This window comes from Mytilus californianus, unplaced genomic scaffold, assembly GCF_021869535.1.
Source record: "Mytilus californianus isolate M0D057914Y unplaced genomic scaffold, xbMytCali1.0.p SCAF_5, whole genome shotgun sequence".
Classification (NCBI taxonomy): Eukaryota; Metazoa; Mollusca; class Bivalvia; order Mytilida; family Mytilidae; genus Mytilus; species Mytilus californianus.
In genome coordinates this window covers 25,154,570-25,171,308 of record NW_026262701.1, presented here as the reverse complement: position 1 = coordinate 25,171,308, position 16,739 = coordinate 25,154,570, and the positions used below count along the sequence as shown (strand labels likewise).

The 16,739-nt window shown below is 32.9% G+C and overlaps 1 protein-coding gene across 8 annotated transcripts in view; it reads left to right on the top strand.

Annotated features, from left to right (window-relative positions):
• LOC127702251 (uncharacterized) overlaps positions 1-16,739 on the top strand; it is an 80,131-nt gene that overhangs the window by 53,963 nt on the left and 9,429 nt on the right. For 2 of the 8 annotated variants that reach the window (XM_052206369.1, XM_052206371.1), the window contains one exon: positions 16,167-16,369. The exons of 2 other annotated variants lie outside the window; for them this stretch is intronic. In XM_052206369.1, coding sequence (XP_052062329.1) covers positions 16,188-16,369 — 182 coding nt within the window. In that variant the 5' untranslated portion in view covers positions 16,167-16,187. Of the gene's footprint in view, positions 1-9,955; positions 10,185-12,234; positions 12,443-14,124; positions 14,254-16,166; positions 16,370-16,739 lie in introns of those variants that run through there. 4 more of the 8 variants (XM_052206366.1, XM_052206367.1, XM_052206368.1 and 1 more) reach the window with 4 other exon arrangements.

The following is a 16,739-nucleotide window of genomic DNA, read 5'->3' as shown; positions in this document are numbered from 1 at the left end:
TTTTTTCTGCCACAGAGAACGATATTCTCCATAATAAGTCATTATCCTGCATACTCTAAGGTCCTACAGGTACTAACAAGCATCCATAGTTCACGATCCTGATGATTACGACATTGGGTGGCCATTGCTGTCGATGACGGGATGCCAATGGAATTGCGTTGTGAGGTAGATATTTACTATGTAGGCAGACTGCTATATCAATCGTCTGCTCTTTATTTGATATACATGGACCGTGTATTATTCCCTGCAGATTGGGTAAATATCGTTTATATTAATCAAGAAATGCGTTTACTGATAGATACAATTGTGTACCAGTACATATACCTGGTGGACAACGGCCAGATTGTTCAGGGAGGGATACCCCATTATGTGATGATATCATACTGAGTCTAGCAAATCCAGGATGATCAATATCTGTCTCCATAACATGTAATTTAGCACGATGCATTGGGTTTTTGATGTTCTTAACATTCTTAATTACTTTACTGTCATTGGTTACGTACATCCATGTCACTGCCTGGTAAATCAAGTCCTTCTGCCAAACTTCCACTAAATATTTGTGTACGATCAGTCAAACCTGATGAATTGACGATCATATCTTGTATTATAAATAGTCGTTGTCTCTTTTGTATATCAATTTCACTACCAACTGTTTTAACTAGGTGTTCGTATAAGTATTTTTCCCTAGGGTCAATCCAAAACATGATTCACTGAAGAATAAATGATAAATATACTGAAGTTTCTCATTGACAACATATTTGTTTAATTTGGAGGTAGAATATTCCAGCAGGTTGTCGGCATTCCTATGGGGACCAACTGTTCACCTCTCCTGGTCGACCTTTTCTTATTTTGATATGAGTCAGAGTTCCTTCAGATACTTGAAAAAAACAGAATATCAAAGAAGCTAGATCATTTAAATTCAAATACAGGTATATTGATGATGTTCTTCCCATTTACTGTAACACAATGTGTGAAATAACAATATTTAACAAGGTGTATTTCAATCTAACATAATTAATACATGAACATGTACCTTGCAGACATTTATCGTACATGTATTGTGCCGACGTTAATCTACCCAACCTAGTACATGTATTATTAAATAGCTTGACTACTTTATAAAATATACCGACAGTTATGGGCCATTGTTTAAAGATGAGTGATGCCCCTCTGAACTATATAAGATCCAGCTTTGGACTAGAACGATGGATTCCGACAGGAGATTCCGCTAAGGTCTCCCTCCCCGCCTCCCTTCGTTGGTAGGCTGGAATTAATTCACTTACCATCCGAATATACTCAGACAGGACCGTAAAATTATGCCACTATACGATCAAGTGTCTGTGTGACGATTTATTGAACATTCGAACAATTCAACTTTGGAGACAATTTGTAATCATTCGAACATTTGAACTTTAGAAACAATCTTGACTTTGTAATTACATAATAAAATTTATTTATTCATTTATACTGACTTCTTTACATTACAATCAAAACTTTTCTGATTGGGTCGCATTAATATATCTTAATATATAACTAGAGATTAAAGAAACCACAGATGCAGCTTCCTTCGCCTCATTTCTATACATTAACCTCGAATTTGACAACAGCGGTCATCTCAGTACCAGAATATATTCTATGACAAACGAGATGATTTAAATTTTCCTCACCGTAGCAGCAATATACCAACTTCACCCGCGTATGGAGTATACATTTCTCAACTCTATCAACGATATTCATGGGCTTGCAGCCGCTAAAGACTTTGTAAAACGTCATCAGTGTCTGAGAAAAACATTAATGAGCCAGAGTTTTGTTAAACAACGACTCGTCCTTTTTTCTCAAAAAGTTCATCGGAAAGTACCAAGACCTAAGCGATCAAGACTACAAGGTGTACACAGTATGTGTTTCAACAGACATTTGGTTCTATGCGACGAACAGTAACATTTGAAATTTACAAATAATAAAACTTGTCACATATTATTATTTTTAGATTATAATTTAAAATAATGATTTCTAAAATAAATAAGTGTTATCAGTTATCAAGAGACTGACAAAAACCAAAAACAAAGCAATTAATTATAATAACACTTTTCCTGCCTAAGGTCGGTGTTTCTAATCAGGCACTCTAGCTTTCCTCCAACAACAAAAAAATGACCGTCACGATATAGCCAATATAGTGCTGAAAAAAACGTTAAACACCAAGAATCAATCAAAATGCAAGAAGAAGAATAAGTAGAATGTAGATATTTTTTTCATATACAATAATGCATTGTCTTATAATTATGGAACGATATTCAATTTTACGGTGAATCCAAAGCATTATATCTAATGTTTTTGAAACATCTATATTTGTGACTTATATGTGCTGTTGCAATATGTAACCACTTGTGAAAAAGAAAGCTGCACCTAAGAAAAAAGAAAAAAAAAGAAATAAAAAATGACTTAAATAAGACAAGATAGATCATATGTCATAATCATATAATACTAATAGAATTTGACATTTCTTTGAATTGCAACTTGATTTACTACGTTTATATTTCTGTTATTTTCCATGCAATCATGTAAAAACGTTCGCATTGGCAGATAAACACATGAATAAAAGGAGATGTGGTAAATACGTCAATGAAAGGGCAATCAGATTGATAGAGACCTTCCCCATTATTATATCAAGTTGTTTTTTTAAACAATTATTTTTTTTAACCATAGTGGCACCACTGTTGTATTCTAACTCGCATTGTTTTGTTAGTTTGTTGCTGTTTTTTGCGATTGTTTCTTTTTTTTTGTTGTTAAAAAATCAGCTAATTTCTATACTCCTAATGTTTATTGCACCGTTTCTAACATCTTGGCAATTTTGAGATTTGGTCTTGGCATTGAAAGGGTTAAATGTAGAAACAAATCAAATGTAGTACAAGAATATTTAATTGGAATTGAGTTTGTAATGGTGTTATGTTATGTATTTTCTAACTATGACAAGAATATTAAAATGGAATTGTGTTTGGATTTGTATTTTCTAACCATGTCAAAACAGTGTATAAACAAAATATCCTGTGCATATAGTTGCTTTAAACTTAAAATCATATAAATGAAATAGCTGATTTTTTATCTTAACTTTAACATATATATAGAAAATGAAAATAAAATAGCTGTAATATAAGGCAAGATCATGTAAGACCAAACAGTAAACACACATGAAAACAAACAATATAAAACAGAAACACTATAGACGAACCACGAGTAACTCGACTTTACTGACAAATAAGTCATGTGAAATGTAACAAAAATACAGAATTAAATACCGAACCACGTCGTCTCCAACAGCGAACATAAGACATAACAAAATATCTAACCGGACTTACAAAAGAAACATCATAACTGAATACATGAATATTGGATGTATAAATACCGAGACACGTCGTATAATTATGGGAATTCACACTTGGCAAATCAGTCATATTCGGGAATAGGTCACGTTCGGTACTTAGCAGACCAGACGACCTAGATGATAAGAAAACGAGTAAATTGTTTAGCAAATGTATTCGTTGACGGGATTGGAAACAGGAAAACCTTACATGGGCAAATACTTATAACCATAACATTAACAGCGATCGGCCGACTAACTTGTTATTTTCTTGTGGCTTGAGATGATGAAAACACAAATAGACAAGATAATGCAAGCGAATGCAACTAGTAAAAGTTGTACTGGACATTGATGACCGTAATGGATGTAAACAAATCTTTTTTTGTGGTTTTATTTTGATGTGTTTCTGTCTCATTGATGTTTACAAATGTATGTTGTGGTCTGGCGTTTGACCGTATCCGGTTGTATGTTGTGATTTGTCGTTTGTCCGTTTCCGGTTTTTCATCCACTCTTTGTAATATATGTTGTGATCTGTCGTTTTCTCTTATCCGGTTGTATGCTGTGGTTTGTCGTTTGCCCGTATCTGGTTGTATGTTGTGATATGTCGTTTGTCTGTATCCGGATGTATGTTGTGATCTGTCGTTTGTCCGTATCCTGTTGTCCATCCATTCTTTGTTTCCGCTCTAATGGCATTGTGCGTGTACTTTGAACTATTATACATTTATGTCTCGTGCTTTGCCCTAGGGAAATGTGACTTTTCGAGGGTGATCAAAATCTTTATATCTTCTGAGGCAAAGGGAAATAAAGGTTTTATTCCACTGTCTATACTTTGCTCACTACCTGAACATAAGATATTGATTTACATACATTTTTTTCTTATCCGCTTGTTTTTATAAATAAACACGACAATAATTTTGAATACTATAATGACTTTACTATAGCTATTCAAAAATCGTTCAAAACGTTCTGATATGAACATTAACCGCTCATAATGTCGCACAAGGACGCCCCTTTGTTCAGAGGGGAATATGATGTTCAAAGGGGAATATGAAGTTTTGTTCAATGTCACGTGGTATATTGTCAACCAATTAAGTGTTGATTAAGCTATCGAAATGTACATCTTAATTGAATTGTTTCAATTTTCATGTCAAGGCCTTTTATAGCCGACTATATGGTGTGGGTTTTTCTCTTTGTTGAAGGCCATACGGTTGCCTATCATTGCTTACATCCACTTCATTTGAACCTTGCTGAATAGTTGTCTCATTGGCAATCATACCACATCTATCTATTTCTATATACAGTGGGATAAACAGTTTTGTTTTCAATTCACTATCAGAGGTATTCTTTTATTCAAAACTGTCAAAATAAAAGAGTTTTTAAGTTGCATGCAAGAGTGTTAACCTATATATACGTTTTTATTGAAGTAATTTCTGTTTCCATGTATGTCGATTCGTCAAATAAAAACCTTATATACCGCACATGCTGCACCGGTAGCAATTATTTCATCATTCATCCTTGTAGTGGAGTGACAAATCAAGAACAAGTCGCTTATTTTAAGAGTTTAATGGACCGACACACCTTACGGCTGAAAATCCACATGATGATAGAATAAACATTATACTATCATGTTAGCCCCGTTGTAGAGTCTTCCCACGGTGCAGTGTTTTGTAAAATAGCAATAAAGTGGGACTTTCCGATTTTTTTCGTTTTCATTATCAAACACGGAACGCTTATAATTAATTCCCGATTAAAGTTATCAGCAAATATTTGGTATACAATGAAAGAATAATGTATTAGCTTTCATTTAATATCAAACTTAAATAACATATGAAAATACATATTGAGTGAATTGGAAGAATTTCAATTGCTTGTGACATTTTTTTCAATCTTACCGTCTGTCAAAGTATATTTAATTTCTTACATACATATCCGTAGCCGATTTGACAAAAAATAGTGGAACAACCAATACTTAAGAAGTTTTAATATATCAAAGTTTCACCGAACATACAAATCAACTCTTACAAGCTTTTTTTTATAATACTCATCATATAACAGTTTTACTATTCAATTTTCACCTCAATAAGTCAAGTTGCGCTCCCTTTTTCTATTTTCCCTGACTTATGATTTACTGTGTTTGTCACAATGAATTAAATTGTGCATTTTGGTAAATTTTGTAAATAAGAATATAGATTTGTATCAATGTTTGTGTCTAGATGCTTGACTTAGTACAGCTGTAAGGTTTAGTAACTTTTGAGGTGTTTTTATTCTTGTTGAGTTTTTCGAATAGACTAATTTTATACCACATTGGAACACATGCGAATTATTCCGGAAAATGATGGACTGTCCGGGTTAAAAAACAAATAAAGTAACATAGGTCGTGTTATAAAGCCTATACGAGTACAAGTAGAATACATTTTTATGCATTTGAATTAGGGAAAAAACAGTGCTCAACAGTTCAGCGGATGAATCAACTTGCGTTAAAACACGCTCCATGACATTACCATCAGACTGGTCCAAATGTTTTTTTTTTCTTTTTTTTTTTCTGCAGATAAAAGTCATACAACCGAGATAAGAGACACAAGTCATAAAAACGAGATAAGCAATTGAGTGTGCCGATTATGTTTTCAATGCCACAAAGCACCAGTCCGACTATCCAATGCTAAATATACTCTCTATAGATTACTTCAAGGACAAGGCGCTGCATCCAGTCCGACTATCCAATGACAGATATACTCTCTAAAGATTACTTCAATGACAAGGCGATGCATCATTCAGGTTGCATTGTTAAATTCTTGCTGAAATGAAATATTGAACTTGCTTCTGGTGCTTCAAATGAGTCGTAGCATGATGATGCTTTCCAAAATCTAACAGAAAGTCTACACGATGAACTGTTTGTGAAGAAAAGCATTTTCATAGTCGTATATTTGCTAGATACATATTGTTCCTTTCTTCCAGAAAAAATGTGCAGTAAGTATACAACTGCTAAACCACAGCACTAACTAGAAAATCTCTACGGTGGTAACACTGTTGTTTAGACTCAAAGAGGACAGGGCAGATCAAATATGATTTTCAGTAGCTCAATAAGTGTCTTGGAGGCTATTTGCGCTGCCAGTTGTTTGAAAATGGAATTAAAATTTTCATTAATTGAAACAAACAAGTTTTGTAAACGATTTCATACCCACAAGAACTCTGAAAATCAGACCCTTCATGATACCCTGCATTAAAAACCAGTACACCCCTGGTCAGAGATGGTAGGGGTATTGTACAAATTGGAATAGAGAATTGAAACGTGGAATATGTCAAAGAAACAAGCACCCAACCAAAGAGCAGAAAACAACCCATGGCCACCAATGGATCTTCAACGCAACGAGAAAATAACGCACCCGGAGGCGGGATTCAACTGATCCCTAAACAATAATTAGATAAACATTGTAAAAAGATGTGGTATGAGTGCCAATGAGACAACTCTCCATCCTAGTCAAAATTTATAAAAGTAAACCAATATAGGTCAAAGTACGGTCTTCAACACGGAGCCTTGGCTCACACCGAACAACCAGCTATAAAAGGCCCCAAAAATTACTAGTGTAAAACCATTCAAACGGGAAAACCAACGGTCTAATCTATATAAAAAACGAGTACGAGAAACACTTTTTAACCACATCAACAAACGACAACTACTGAACATCAGATTCCTAACTTAGGACAGGTGCAAACAATTGTAGCGGGTTTAAACGTTTTAATGGTACCAAACCTTCACCCTTATCTGAAACAATAGTGTAACATCACAACATAGAGAGACACACTCTAAAATATCAATTGAAATGGCTTAACTCAATCAAAAGACATATTAACACCAGTGAACATACACTGAACAAATAAATTTGGCCTATGATACAATGTAAATACAAAATAAATAAACTAAGGGAATATTAATTAAAGCAACATGTTATACCGCTGTGAAATGTTAAACAATTTAAGAAAAACAATATACTTGAACAAAAATATCAGCCATTTGCAATTACTTTAAACACAGGTAAATGAAAATAATTTTTTTGTTAGGTATACGTGTACAGTTCAAATTGAGAAAGGAAATATTTTTACAAAATAAATAATTTTGATGTTCATAGTACGAAGAAGTGAAAATTTATAGTAATACCAAACACTTATCAAAGCTGGTTTGAGTACTCGCAGTTACTCTCAAATCGTACTTTGTATACTAATGCATACAATCTTTATGTAAAAAGGAACAAAAGTTTTGGAGATTTGATTAAGGACTACTTTAAACCCCCAATAGCTTGTTTTGAAAACTTTGAGTGTGTCCGATTGTATTTCTGGAATCTAGAATCGCTAGCGAATACTTTTACCACAACAAGACGATGAGGAGAGTTTTGTATAGACTAATCGACAGGATTGTATCAAATTTGAAAACGAACGTTGTTCTGCCAAGTTACCATAAAAACTGTATCATCCGGACTTACCTTCAAACATCATGATCGCTAAAGCAAGGACTAAAGCACAATTAGAAGACTAAGTCGTGAACCACATTTACTGAGAAAATATACAGAAATTATTGAAAACCAAATAAAGAGAGGGTAGATGAGAAAAACGACAATGGTAAAAGCACCCACTATATATAACATCATGCCGTAAAAAAGGATTGAACGATAACACCAATTCGTATAGTGTACGACTGTAGCTGTAAAAAGTCACCAGATCACGCAAGTTTGAATGTCTGCTTAATGTCAACTCCGCCCGACTTGAACGGCTTGACAAAAATATTAATGAGATTTAGAACCAAAAAAGTACGCAATAAGCACGGATATTAAAAAGGCTTTCTACATATTGGATTAGATGAGGAAGATCGAGATTTTTTACGCTTGTTTGGTTGACCGACACAGATAATCCCAGCAGTACTCTTACAACATATCGATTTAAATCCATTTTGTTTGGTGCAACAAGTTGACCGTTCATCCTACACGCAACACTGCTTAAACACTTGGATGCATGCAACACAGACATATCACCTATAATGAAGAATGACCTTTACGTAGACAATATTTTGTCGAGTTTAGATAATGAAGATGACGCCGTGAATTATTTTGTACAAGCCAGATCATTGATGTCGGAGGTTGGATTTAACCTTCGTTCTTGGAGTTCAAATTGCTCAAAACTTATAGATTTAGCCAATCAACAAAACGTTTTTGAAGAAGAAACTTTAGTTAGAATACTTGGACTGAAATGGGATACAGATAAGGATACAATCACCTTTCAAAAGTTCAACTTATTTGATATTGAACTACCAAAAATATCAAAACGTGAAATTCTTAAACAGTCGTCACGTATTTACGATCCGCTAGGACTATTAAGCCCTGTATCCTTACGAGCAAAAATTTTGATGCGGAAATTGTGGGAGCAGAAATACGAATGGGATGAGCACTACCATTAGAAATACAGATAACATGGATATATTTAGCCGAGGATTTGGAGAAAGCGACTTATACAGAATTGAATAGACCGTACTTTACAAATTTGAGAATTCATAACGCACCTGTATGTGAAAACACGAAATTTCCGTATTTACTACCAAGAAATCATCCTTTTACGAAATTAATTGTCCTTGATGCACAAAATATAATTTGAGTCTAGTCTGCTTTATATTGTTTGTGCTGTTTTATAAAATGGGGGCACACGTTTGCAATATGCTTTTACTCTTGTACTGATGGACCTATTTACATTAAACAAAAAAACTTCAGACACTATCATGTTCGTGCTGACATGCATCTTGACTAATTTTTTATAGATCCAACATTCTTTTTGGGTTTAAATAACCAATAATGAATATCATCATTTTTTTTTCATTGAATCATAGACCGGGTGTTAACTTTACAATGCTTATTTCTTCTAGTATGTTCTTTATGGCATGTTAACCAAACGTTCCCAAAAATGTCTTTATATGTTGTCATATATTATTGCATAGCTAAATATTAAATATAAATATTTTTTTGTCGATAATTTCCGTTGATAAAGATAAATTTTTCATTTTCTTACATGTTAGAAGTAGGAGTATATGTCACAAATCGCTGACAACCAGGCATAAATATGACAAGCTAAATTTGTGCAACATTTCCAGAGCATGATTCCATAGAATTTTTATCTCAGTTATAATGAGGGATCACCGAAAAATTGTCCAAAATGTAAAAAAATTGCGATTTTATTTTACCACAGTTTTCAAACATCTGCACCACTTTTGCACTCTACGACAGGCCGTAATCAAAGGGCATTATATTTATCTTCAAAATAAGACAAAAATAAGCCGTGAGGTATTTCATCCATTAAATTTTTAAATTAACCTTACTTGTCACCGTACTATTGATGGTAAGATTGATATTATGTACATTATATTCTTTTGTATTGTATTGCAGAAAAGGGTCAATAATATAGGTTAGCACAAATAAAATTACGTTTTAAAAGATAAATAAATTGAAATTAATATGACAATGTGATAACCGAACGCATATATTTAAACTGTAATTTTTTAAATGATTTATTTTTTACGTCCGATAAATCCATTCAACCTATTTTAAATAACAAGTTGAATGACCTTCCATAACTTACAAACTAATTCGTAATGGCGTGTCGTTTAATAGGAAGTTTGGTGAAATCAACATGGAAAACAGCAAACAGAACAACTTATCATCGACAACTCAGCATATCCATGAGACTACAAACAATACTTGGAAGTCCACATCCGGACCTCGACATCAGAAAACAGTCACTACCAGAATATTTGTTTTCAAAGCTAGATGAGCACTCGCATAGGATAGCGCTAGTAAGTATATCACAGGTAGAAAATAACGAACCAAATAGGTTAAATCAAAGCACGCGGATAGAAGCAGGGAAAGATCTTGTTTTACGTGAAAACACAGATAATAATGCTTTCGACAATATAGTAGGTGCATACGATGTTCCGAAAGACGTGAACATAGACTCTTTGTTGTTTGTACTATCAATAATATAATTGAAAGTAAATAGGGTAAAATATTACTGCTTAAAAGCCTGCTTAATCTTATTTTGTCTAAAAAAGGATGGTTATTTTGCAAATAAAGGTTAATGAGGGGTTGTATATTTACAGAAAAAATGTTCTATCCATGCAAGCATCATTTATTTCAAAATCTATGATAGAGCGTATAATAAAAAAAATACAAGTAATGGATGCTATTTCGCCATAGGGATTTCATGAAATTTAATAATATGTTTGCATTTTGTAAGTCGACCGAAATGCATAGAATTAAAGGCGGGTTAATACATTTAAATATCGATAACATTATCAAATGCTTTTGGTTACTTAAAACTTATAAACTTTGTTGGCGTTATCAACAGGAAATAAATTGAACGAGGTTTAAGTGCATTGTTACGTTGTTATGAGTAGGTCATAAATGCAGTCGTAACAGATTGAAGTATTTCGCCTTAAAAAACTTATATAATGTTTTGATAGAGCTTATTGGTGTAAATAAAAATGTATCGAGCTTTTAAATCGGTATTATTATGTTGATCTCTGCCGGTGGATCCATCAAATTAATCTTATTCGATTTAACAGGGAAAAAATAGACATTATCTCATTGTTGAAGACCATAAGGTGATATTTTGTTACTTAAATCCACGCCATTGCCCCCGCTTATTTCACTATAAGACATAAAGAGATGTTTTATGATTGCAAATGCAATGAGTCAACTATCCGCCAGTGACCAAATGATATGGATGTACGAATGTATACCTCACCGTACAGCGTTCAACAATGAACAAAACCCATACCGTTCAGTAAGCTATAAATACCAGACATGACAAAATGTAAAACAATTCCAAAGAGAAAACCAAAGGCCTCATTTATGATGAAACAATGAAGGAAAAACAAATCTGATAGCAAACAGTGACAACCATTGAAAAACATGCTGCTGACTTGGTACAGGGTACTTATTGACAATAATGTTTATAATTGAGTGGTTTTGTGTTAAAATCAATAATAATGCCCAACATAATGTGCTGTTTATATAAGTTATTTCATAGAAAAGTATCCCGAAAACACAGATTTAATACTTAAAAATTTTCATGCTACTACTAGTAGAATTGGTCTATTGATCAAATTAACTATATATTTAGTTCAGATAACTCTTATCGAAAAACAGCTTTACTATCAAAAACGTAATTTTTTGAAGATTTTTCCAATCCTATATATTAAGAAAAGACGTATTCTTACAAAATATCAAGAATATTCTTCTAAATATATAAACTTTAATAATATTTCTGTTGTGAGACTAATTTGACTTTATTCACTGTATTGTTTGTTGCAACGGTAATTTATGTATGTTTGTGAGCTTTGATTGTCTGAAGTTAGTATTTGTCCATAAACACATCGTTATCTAAACTGAAGGCAAAGTAACAAGTGTACCATATAAAAGTCTTTAAAGCATTGCTCAAGGTAGGAAGCCTAACTTTACCCTAGTAACTGAAATACTTATGCAAAAACTTGCCATTTATCATTGATCTAACACTAGTCATAACTAAAAAAGATAGCATTTAATTTAAGGTAATATCCAAGAACATTTGAGCGAGAGGTGGGGGGTATAACTATTAATTCCCCCCCCCCCCCCCCAAACAAAATGCCCCTGGTATAACAAAAATTACAGAGGAAACATTTTTACAAATAATAACTTCTTTTATTTCTAAAAAATGCCAAGGCGTGAAATAATTTGAGAGGAATCTACCTGAGATCAACAATCATTTAGTAAAGCCACTATACTTGTCTATTTCACTATCAATAAAAAAAAGTTAAAGAATAATTGTATTTAAAATAAATAATTAAATATATAGTGAAATTGTAGGTAGATTTTGAGAGTGGGAGATCTTTTACATATAGCCAAGTTAAAGAGTATGCTGTTAGGATTGCTAGTGCTCTAAGAAAGCTTGGATACAAAAAAGGAGATATTGTCGCAATACATGCTACAAACAGTCCAGAATATGCTATATTACTGCTTGCCCTGCCTGCTGCTGGAATCACCATTACAGCATCGAATTCCTCTTTCACAGCTGGTAGGTTACAGTAGAAATGTCAATTAACGTTTGGCAATTAAACCATTGAAAAAAGAAAATGTTAAGTTCGAAACATTTTAATAAAAAAGTAAAATAACAAAAATACCGAACTCCGAGGAAAATTCTAAACTGAAAGTCCCTCAGCACATGCCTAAATCATAAGCTTAAACACATCAAACGAATGGATAACAACTGTCATATTCCTGACTTGGTACAGGCATTTTCTGATGTAGAAAATGGTTTTATAGCTAGTTAAACCTCTCACTTGTATGACAGTCGCATAAAATTCCATTACATTGACAATGATGTGTGAACAAAACAAACAGACATTATAGGTAAACATGTCAAAAATAGGGGTACAGCAGTCAACATTGTGTTATAATCTTAATCACTACAAAAACAAGCAAATATGTCAACAAAGACAAACAAAAAGGCATATAGACAAAGCACATTAGCAAAAAACGAAAGACAAGAATACAAACATTTACCATAGCACAACAACACAACGACGGGATGTAAAAGTACCGAACCACGTCAAATGAATCACTACAAAAACAAGCCAATATGTCAACAAAGACAAACACAAAGGTATAAAGACAAAGCACATTAGCAAAAACGAAAGACAAGAATACAAACATTTACCCTAGCACAACAACACAACGACGGGATGTACAAGTACCGAGCCACGTCAAATGAATCACTACAAAAACAAGCAAATATGTCAACAAAGACAAACAAAAAGGTATAAAGACAAAGCACATTAACAAAACGAAAGCCAAGAATACAAACATTTACCATAGCACAACAACACAATGACGGGATACTGCCAAAAATAGGCTAAACAGTAAAAGTAATAATTTACAGAGACAAATAAAAGAATACTATAACACGTTATTAAGATGATAAACAACGTCAGTACCTAGAATTTATACTATATACTATCCATCATGTATTATTTGTGAAGTTGATATGGAATATTTATCAACAAGGTCTTGGTATCTTCCGATGAACTTTTTTAGAAAAAGGTCGAGTCGTTCTTTGACATACCCTTGATTGATCAACTTTCTGCTCAGACCCTGGTGACGTTTTACAAAGTCTGAGTAGCAGCTGCAAGCTCTTGAATGTCGAAGGAGTTGGGAAATGTATATCCCATACGCAGGTGAAGTTGGTATATTGCTTCTAAGGTGATAAGATCATCTTTAAGGGTATAAAAAAGGCATGATACATTTGGATAAGATGACCTTATATGGATATAAATAAGGGACATTATAACTTGATAATCCATATGCATATTTTTCATGTGAAAAACTTTCCTTTCAGCGTTTAAGACAATAAGATATGTCTTCATTTTAGGAATTCTTTTTTAACATGAGAAGGTAAATTATCGCAGATTGCACCTCATACGTATTTATAGAAAATCATACAGTTATTGTTAACAAATGTATCTACTGTGAATGTTTTATCAAATGCCTGAAATTGATATATCGCATACACAAGTCTATCAACCTGACTATGCGGTATGGGTTTGTCTCATTGTTGAAGGCCTTCATTGAAAATAAAAATTAAAACAATTTCCTTGTTGTAGTATTTTGAATGATTTCTAGGTTTGAATCAGTCGATAAGTTAGATAAAATGTTTTAACGATTTACGCAAATAATTCATTTGTTTACCACTTATTAAAGAGGAGCTTGCCAGAAATTTAGATTTAACAGAAGCCACATGCGTCGTGACGACACCAACACTTTTACCTGTAGTGACGGAGGCATTAATATCCAACTTTAAAATACAAACCAATATCAAGGTATGGTAAGGTAAAAACATTGTTTTTCTGTTTTATATATCTTTTATATCTCTTTTATGTATATATGTGTGGGTGTGTTTATGGTGTTGTTTTTCTTTATTCGAAAATATCATTATAGGCGAGGGTGTATAGTGACTGCTGTGTCCGTTCAAAAGTCAAATCGTTCGTATTCTCCCCTATCCTGTCTTATCTTTGTCTTTTCAACAGAAAATCAATTCCAATTTTTATGTTTCTTTTGTAAGTCTGGTTGGATATTGTGCTATGTCTTATCGTTTGTGGTATAAATTCTGTACTTTCGGTACATTTCACATATGTCTTATTTGTCAGTATAGTCGAGTTACTCGAGGTTCGTCTACTGTGTTTTTTGTTTTAGGTTGTTTGTTTTCAAGTGTGTTTACTGTTTGGTCTTACATCATCTTGCCTTATATAACATTTATTTTAATTAATTTTTTATATGTATGTAAAAGTTAAGATAATAAATAAGCTATTTCATTTATATGATCTTAAGATTAAAGCTACTATATGCACAGGATTTTTTTGTTTATACACAGTTTTGAATAATAAGAAAAATCAACATGGTTAGAAAATACAAATAATAACACAATTACAAACACAATTCCATTTTAATATTCTTGTCATGGTTAGAAAATACATAAAATAACACTCAATCCCAATTTTATACGTGTCTACAATATTACAAATATATTCTATTTTTAGAAATTTACTTGTGATAATACAAACGTCACAAAAATACGTCACTTTTTTGTAGCGTTGATACATTCGTGTGACGCACAGTTTATACTTCTTTTGTCGTGTACTGGTGTACTGTCGTAAATTCATGGGAGGTGTCCGTTGTTATTCTGTGGTTTACATGTTGTAATAGACTATTATATTATTTATATATATGTATTTCTCTGTCCTGGGTGTTCTTGCGTTTATTTTAACTGTATTCCTGTCACGTAATGTTGACATTTTAGCGGTATTTTTAACATTGTCATATAAGCGGGAGGTTTGGCTAGCCATTAAACCAGGTTCAACCAACCATTTTGTTTCTTAAAATGTCCTGTACCAAGTCAGAAATATGGCAGTTGTTATCAAATAGTCCGTTTCTATGTATGTTGGCGTTTGTTTTTGTTGCAGTTCAGTGTTACTGTTGTTCCATTGTTTTCTTTTTACAGTTGATGTGTTTCCCTCGGTTTTAGTTTATAACCCGGAATTGTTTTCGCTTAATCGATTTATGACTATTGAACAGCGGTATACTACTTTTGCTTTTATCTTAAAAAAACATTTCATTCGTTATTTTTTTAAGTGTTGCACATAAAAGGAAACTTGAAGTAATTCAAACGTATTCTCCGAGAAAATATTTGGTTGCTAGATCATTATCTGTCGTTTTATGTCGTATATTTGTTAATCTGCTGGTGTTATTCATCAATATCAATCTGTCATTCAATCAAAATGGCAAAACAGAGAGTTCCAATGAAATTCAACTTGGGTTAGTATCTCTTAAATGGCAACTGCACAACTAATTAGATCAAACTTTAACTGGGTTTTAACATATCCAATGAATTGTTCAAATGTGGAATCTCTAATTGTAATACATTTTCTCTGACTATTAAAATAGGCAAAACAAATTTTATTCAGACGCAGACGTCATACATGCACCTTCCATGGACAAATAGTATATAAATATGTATAAAAGCAGATTATGGATGGTATACATCCATAAGACAGCAATCGACTGACACTAAAACATCAAACGATATTTCCAGTTTTGCTCAAATGATTTTGATCAGTCAATAGGTTAACATTACTACACGTAAACATGAAAAGAGTCTAATCTCATAATGCATTTGTTATTTAGGGGGAAGGAGACTACACGTAATTATAATGAATAGGGAAAAAATGCAGTGTTTTCTAATACAGGATATCATCACTCTGGGTGACATGTCAGGTTATAAATCTATTAAAACCTTAATGGAAGATGATGGCAGTGCTTTCCCAGAAGATCTACAAGTTGATTGCGAAAACGACATCGTTGTACTGCCATTTTCCAGTGGCACTACAGGATTTCCCAAGGCGGTCATGTTGAATCATCGGTGTATGGTTGCAAACCTTCAACAAATAAGGTTTATATAAGTTTAAGGATGTTCGCTCCTCTTGTTATTGAATTTTTGACAGATACCCGGAATCCTCTAGTTTGATCCATGTAGTGCCATTAAAAATTTTGTCCGCTAACCCCTAATTTTCTTTCACAATTTTATTACATATAGACTGTAGTTTAAAAAAAAAAAATTTATAAAATCCGTGTTATTTTTTCATAGTTTTTAAAAGAAAAAAGGTACCAATGTTAAATGTAGGGAAAATCTAGAGAGAATCATTTCCCGCCAAATTTTCAAAGGCTTATATCTCGAAAACAACCACACGGACCCTTTACTTTTTTTAGCTTTTTTATTTCCTTTATTTGTATACTATCAATTTATAACAGTCGTTTAAAAA